This window comes from Octodon degus, unplaced genomic scaffold (assembly GCF_000260255.1).
Source record: "Octodon degus isolate 3935 unplaced genomic scaffold, OctDeg1.0 scaffold00144, whole genome shotgun sequence".
Taxonomy (NCBI): domain Eukaryota; kingdom Metazoa; phylum Chordata; class Mammalia; order Rodentia; family Octodontidae; genus Octodon; species Octodon degus.
In genome coordinates, this window is record NW_004524720.1 from 3,771,664 (window position 1) to 3,778,808 (window position 7,145).

A 7,145-nucleotide genomic window follows, 5' to 3' on the forward strand; every position below is an offset into this window, starting at 1 on the left:
TTTTTGTGGTACCAGAGATCGAACTCAGGACCTTGTGCTTGCCAGGCAAGCACTTATTCCACTGAGCTATCTATCTCCCCAGCCCCTTAATTCTCTCTTTCAAGGAATTTATCTCAACGATAGTTTTTTCTTGGAAGTATATAAAAAAGTACATTTGAGTCCATTTAAATTTAGACAAATACTGCAAAGTAGAAGAGTATTTTACTGGGACACTAAATTCTTGTTAAATAAGGTAGAGAGTAAACTAATGAACAAACAGTTCTGATTGCTAAGTTAGAATGAGTAGAGTGGAGCAACATCCATCCTTGGATAATTTTTTTTTTCCTGTGTTAAAAGGAAGTTGAAGGCTGAGAAGATAGCTCAGTAGAGTAAGCGCTTGCCTGGCAAGCACACGGTCCTGAGTTCAATCCCCAGTACTGCAAAAAAAAAAAAAAGTCGAATGTGGAGGACTGATGGGCAGTATATGGTGTAGATGGCCAGCAGGAGTGGGTGACAGGATCATCGTGGCAGGACAGGGCAGGTGCCAAGCGGATGGGGGAGACACTCATTCAGCAAGCACTCACCAAGCCCCCTAACAGGTAGCTATGAACTGCTGCCCAGTGAAGCCAGTTTTTAGAAAGAGCTGAGAGACACTGGTGACTTAGCAAGAAATGGCTGTACAGTGGGGCGCAGGAGCTTCATTCATTGGGCTCTCGGAGCTCATCGGCAAGATTTTTCACTTTGTGTAAAGAAAAGATTAGGTTAGCAGTGCAGTTACAGCTTGCATGAAAATCAAAAGTATTGTGATCAGTTACTGTGAGTAGCATTCTAAAAATGAAATACCTTTCTCTGCAAGTCCTTGATTGGCTGGAGGAATGTCACACGGCTGCTGGTGTTTTCCACTGATGCTGGGTTTCACTTTGCTGGAGATGGGAAACTTGGTGGCATTGTTTTGCCCAATGATGGCCAGTGTCACCTGGAGAACAACATGTACACGATGAGCCATTATTACGTAAGTGCCTGAGTCCTCCTCACCTCGGGATGGCTCTGTGTGAAGTGTCCATATTCAGCGAGTTCGGGTGGGTTTGGCCAGTATACGCCTTCCGGAGTGGCCAGCTCAGCTGGCCTCGCTGGCTCGGGCGATGCAGCTGCTGCCTGCATTCAGAGCAGGGCTCAAGGGGTGGGCACCCTTCCTCAGCCCATAGCTGACCCCTTTCACCTGCATGTTTATTCCCCGTAGCTGACCCCTTTCACCTGCATGTTTATCCCACTCACTAGGAGAGTTGCTGGTATTTCTAAACAAATAATTCATCTAATTTTATATTCTCATTTTGTTTTATTTTACATTAGTTTTAAATACATCCTGCTTTTAATGAAAATAAAAATTGGCAAATTACTCAAAGTCTTGAAAACATCTAACTATTGATGGATCTTGATTTTTTTCTTCTCTTTGTTTTTGTTTTGTTGTTTGAGACAGGGTTTCACTATGTAGTTCAGGCTGGCCTCCATCCTCCTGCCTCAGCCTCTCAAGTGCTGGATTATAGGCATGTGCCACCAGGCCCAGCTCCCTCCAGCTTTGTCTTTATTGAGAGATAATAGAACCTTTAATTACTTTTGTTTGGTTTCATCATCCTTATTGTACATAGATTATCTTATCATTTAAGATATATTTAATAAAGAAATTCTCCTACTGCAAAGTAGAGAAGATTAGAATCCAGCATATTAACAAAAAGAGAAAGTGACATACAAACGCTGCCCATTGGGGTGAGCACTTATGTTTTATACTCTTGCTTGAATCTTTTATTATTTCGAGGAAAAGCTGAGGCGCAGGGAGGTGCACTTACTCACTGAATTGTGTTCCTGAACGCTTAGGATTACCCCTCCATCGCACACCTTGTCCAGAAGCTGAGTGAGAACAACATTCAGACGATTTTTGCTGTTACTGAAGAATTTCAGCCTGTTTATAAGGTAAATATTTGTGACATAAAAAGTTCTAACTTGTTTTGTTTTGTTATTAGAGACAAAATTTTTTGTCTGGAATGAAATATAGGGAAATGCTACCACATGGGCACATAGAATTTTCTAAGAGATTCCTGTGGGCTGGGGAGATAGCCCAGTGGAATAAGCGCTTGCCTGGCAAGAGTAAGGACCTGGGTTCAATCCCCAGTTCTGGAAAAAAACAAAAAGCAAAAAATAAGAGATTCCTGTAATTTTTAATTACACCTCATTAAACTAGCTCTCTTCTTTCAAGTTTGGTGCTTAAAGTTTAGGAAATGTACAGTGAGCTGACATTTAAAGCTACCTGTTACTTGCTCAGTGAATTCTAACTGGCTCAGTGACTGATGCTGGTATTTTACGTGTTTTATCTTTCAATGGCAGGAACTGAAAAATCTGATCCCTAAGTCAGCGGTAGGAGTGTTGTCTGCCAATTCCAGCAATGTAATTAACCTCATCATTGAAGCATACAACGTGAGTACATTTTATTTTATTTTATTTATTTTTTTGTTAATTTAGTACAGCATCTACAGGGTCTCACTACACAGATGGGACTCATAGTGATTCTCCTGTTTTCAGCCTTCAAGCGCTGGGATTACAGGTGTGCCCCACCATGCCCAGTCTCGATTACTATCTAAGCTCCCCCCAGGAATGGGACCGGCACGATACACCAGGGATCGAACCCCTGGGTCGCTGTGCTTGCCTAAGCAGGCGCTTTAATCTGCTGAACTATCTGGCCAACCCTGAGTACACTTTAAATAAGTTCAATTTTGGACAGTACGTGGCCAGGGTATCTTTACTTAAATAATGTAAAACTTCTTTACACACAGTTTGGCAAGTAAAGAAGGCAACAATGCAAACAAATCGTGTAGCTAAAGGAAAAACTTTGTATTATCTTACACACCTTAGCATAAGCAAAGTGAAGGTGTGATCAAGGCCTGTGAGGAAATCTCTGAATATGTGCTGTCAGTAAGTGATGACCTCGTTGGGGAGCGTGTGCAAAGTGCATTTCTGTTTGTAAGATCCCCCCAGCCTGGCTAAACTCCTGTGGTCTAAACTCCTGTCTGGCAAGTGCAAGGACCCGGGTTTGAACCTTGGTCTTGGGTGCTGTGAAGCCCCAAGAACCCTGGGGGTGCCATGCTGGCCACCAAGACCAGGTGTGGTGGCGCATGCCTATAATCCCAGTGCTGGAGAGGTTGAGATAGGAGGATCACTATGACTCTGAGCTGTGTAGCCAGACTCTATACCAAATAAATAAAAAGTTAAAAAAGAAAGGATTCCCCCAATCTTCTTTGTCTTTTCCAAAGCATCTTTTATAGATTGATAGAATTTCTTTCACGGTCTTTTGCTGGAGAAGTTTGTTTGCCATTACCTTTCTGGCCATATTTTAGAGGATTTCGTATCTTGCCCAATACACACCCTCATGCATGGGGATCCCCTAGTACTGTAGAAAGAACTGATTCAGAGAGAGGGCTGTAGAGATGCCAGTGTGAGGTCCAGCTGCTGTCCTTAGAGTGAGCAGGAAGTAGCTTGCCCTTGCAGCCTCCTCCCTGGTTATGGCATTTGAGCCCAGGTTGTATAACAGGGTGTGTACTTTGGATCCTAGTTAGCTGGAACAGGTAAGGTCAGACAGGAGCCATGGCTTGTGGGCAGAGAAACGTTGGTTCTCCCTTCTTAGGATTCCCCCTAGTTAATGCCAGGCCTCTGTGCTCTATGGTCGCTGGTATTATAACTGGGTAGTTTAGACAAATATTTTCAGTTGTGTGCATCATTTTAAGATTGGACCCTTGTTAAGTAGAGCCTGTTTCTGAGTGTTTTGTGTTTCCGAGGCACTCATTTATTGGTTTGGCTTCACAGTATTTTTATTGAAATGACATTTTAGTTCTAAACAGCTTATTGTATCCTTTGGTTTTATGTACTCAAGTACCTTTTATTTGACACACCTGTTCATAACTAGTCTTTCTTTTAGTCCCTTTCTTCAGAAGTCATTTTGGAAAACACCAAATTGCCAGAAGGAGTAACCATAAATTACAAATCCTACTGCAAGAATGGGGTGAATGGAACAGGAGAAAACGGAAGGAAATGTTCCAATATTTCCATTGGCGATGAGGTATGTTGCACATGCGTTCCCTTTGGCGGAGAGATCGCTTGCGCATCAGAAAATTCACTTTCTGATTTGAGAGATTGTGTCTGGGTCTCTGAAAGACTTCTTTCTAGTCCTATGCTAAGGTAACAGTCTGGGTTTTTTCCTCCTTCAAGGTACATTTTGAAATTAGCATAACTACAAATAAGTGTCCAAATAAGAACTCAGAAACCATTAAAATCAAGCCTCAGGGCTTCACCGAGGAGGTCGAGGTCATTCTTCAGTTCATCTGCGAGTGTGAGTGCCAGAGCGAGGGCATCCCCCAGAGCCCCAAGTGCCACCACGGCAACGGGACATTCGAGTGTGGCGCGTGCAGGTGCGTGCTCAGCCAGGCTGCTGCGGGGGCAGGCTGCGGGGGGGGGGGGACGGGCTGCTGGCCGGCTGTGGCGGGGAGCAACGCATTATTCATTCCCGCCACCCCAGCTTGCCATGGGTTCAACTTGAGGATCTTTCCTGTCTCTGGTCTGATGACTTCCTCCTCGTCCCAGTATGAAAGCGCTCATAAGTCACGCCAGTGGGTTTTGCAAGTGTTAAGGGGCAGGTGGAGTCGTGCCTCCCCCCGCCCCTTGGTACCATTCTCAATTTTCTAGGCAAAATAAACCTACACAAAATATGTGTATAGGAAAGTGTTTGGGGAAAATGTTTTAGGAAATTGTGTAACACAGATATAGTGATTTTTATCTAAAATAGAATTAGGAAGCAATAAGGGATGTTTATCCTGTACTCTATCAATTCTGCATTGTTGGAATAATTTTTTTAAAAAATGGAATGTGTTGTAAAATTAAAAGGGCAAATGTGTTTTTTGGAGTGTAGACTCTTATCTTAGACCAAATTATTCTAAGTAATCCATACATGGCCACTTTTTTTCTCTTACAATACTGGGCATTGAACGGAAGGCTTTTGCGCTGAGCTACCTCCTGGCCTTTTTTCCTGTTCTATTTTCAAATTTTTGGAAACAGGGTCTTGTTAAATAGCTAAGTTGCCCAAGCTAGGAGTGAACTTGTGATGCGTCTGCCTCAGCCCGTCAGAGAGCCGTGGTTACAGGCGTGCACCAGCATACTTGCTGGTTACTTTTTATAAAAATTGAAACTAAATGTACTTTGAATATAGCTCCTTCCTTAAGAGACTAGAAGGAGAAAAGAACATTTTGAGATAAGTATCAGCCCCTGATAACTGTACTTACAAAGATCACTAGTTGTGAGAAAAATACATGGCCACGGTTCCCTACCAATGAATAATTGTCTCTTTTAAGTGGCATGTGGTAGTTCGGGCATGGTGGTACATGCCTGTTATCCCAGCACTGGGGAAGCTCAAAACAGGAGGATCACTATGAGTCTGAGCTGCGTAATGAGACTCTGTACAAAAATACATTTAAAAAAGGCATGTTATACATGTCTTGTTTGAATCATGAAAATCTACCTTTAGTGAAATTTCCTTTAACCCAAAAAATTACCTTGAAAATTCATTCTCATTTTTCCCTTTTTTTTTTTTTTTTTTTAAATCAGTGATAGAATCAGAATACCCAGAATACCCACTGGGCATTCTAAAAATATATAGGGCATCTGAAAATTCTGGACCCATAGGATGTGCTTAAACACTATGTTAGTTGTTTAACTAACATTGCATTTGATGTATTCAGTATATTTTTAGCTTCTGTGCATTTTTGGGGATGTGTTTTTAATGTTAACAATTGGACCATTGCTTGAAAACTTAGTGGTCATTCATCCATAATAGAAGAATAATGTTATGTCACTTGAAAATACATCTTTGGGGGCCGGGGAGATAGCTCAGTAGGATAAGTGCTTGCCTGGCAAGCTCAAGGGCCTGAGTTCAATGCCTGGTTCTGCAAAAAAACCCAAAAAAACAAAAAAACAACCCTTCACATTCGGCTTAAGAGTAAGTTTATTGTATAGCTGGGCATAGGAGTGCGCACCTGTCATGCCACTACTTGGGAGGCTGAGGAAGGACGATTGTGAAGTCAGGGCCAATCCAAGGCCCATAGCAAGTTCAGGGTCGGTATGGAGTAGGTAGTAAGACTTTGTGTCAAGATAGGAAAACAAAGTAAATTCTATTGTTTTTAGCTGTTCCTCTTACCTGTGCATTGCTGGGCTGTAGTTTTGCGTTTTGATCACATTGGTTACTTTCTGAAGATACCTTCTCCCTGGGCCACTGCCCAGGCAGCATGGGAAGCTGCTGGCTGTGGGCCTTGTCTGTCTGAGGCGTGCACAGCCCTCTGGGAGCCTGGGAGGCTGGAAGATGTGGCAGTGACTTGTTTCCGCTCCCGTGATGCTTGTTGTCAGTGAATCGTGGTGACTGTAATTCAGGGATTCTCTGCAGGTGTAATGAAGGGCGCGTGGGAAGACACTGTGAGTGCAGCACGGACGAGGTGAACAGTGAGGACATGGACGCCTACTGCAGGAAGGAGAACAGCTCTGAAATCTGCAGCAACAACGGCGAGTGTGTGTGCGGCCAGTGTGTCTGCAGGAAGCGGGACAACACCAACGAGATCTATTCTGGCAAGTTCTGCGAGTGCGACAACTTCAACTGCGATCGGTCCAATGGATTAATCTGCGGAGGTGAGAACGGTCTCTGAGGTGGTTGTAGAGTGTGGTCCCCGGTTGTACGATCTGGCATTGCCAAGAGTTTCCTCGGTCACTAAGTACGAAACAGGCTGCCCCCTTTAGGGACACTTTCTTCTAGCTTGATGCGTATTTGACTTTTAAGTCACTGCTGTGATTTTGTTTGGACATTATATTGAGAGCTGGTATTTTTCGCCGCAGGCAATGGTGTGTGCAGGTGTCGTGTGTGTGAGTGCTACCCCAACTATACCGGCAGCGCGTGTGACTGTTCTCTGGATACCACGCCGTGTGTAGCTACGAACGGGCAGATCTGCAACGGCCGGGGCGTGTGCGAGTGCGGCATGTGCAGGTGCACGGACCCCAAGTTCCAAGGGCAGACCTGCGAGACGTGCCAGACCTGCCTCGGCGTCTGCGCCGAGCACAAGTACGTACTTCCTGGCTGCTCAGAG

The 7,145-nt window shown here is 44.0% G+C and overlaps 1 protein-coding gene across 5 annotated transcripts in view; it reads left to right on the forward strand.

The window, feature by feature from the left end:
• Nucleotides 1-7,145, forward strand: part of Itgb1 (integrin subunit beta 1) — a 53,517-nt gene that overhangs the window by 30,888 nt on the left and 15,484 nt on the right. For all 5 annotated transcript variants that reach the window (XM_023701905.1, XM_023701906.1, XM_023701903.1 and 2 more), the window contains 7 exons: nt 836-991; nt 1,852-1,947; nt 2,359-2,448; nt 3,944-4,084; nt 4,234-4,433; nt 6,455-6,693; nt 6,898-7,120. In XM_023701905.1, the coding sequence (XP_023557673.1) occupies nt 836-991; nt 1,852-1,947; nt 2,359-2,448; nt 3,944-4,084; nt 4,234-4,433; nt 6,455-6,693; nt 6,898-7,120 (1,145 nt within the window). The remainder of the gene's footprint in view (nt 1-835; nt 992-1,851; nt 1,948-2,358; nt 2,449-3,943; nt 4,085-4,233; nt 4,434-6,454; nt 6,694-6,897; nt 7,121-7,145) is intronic.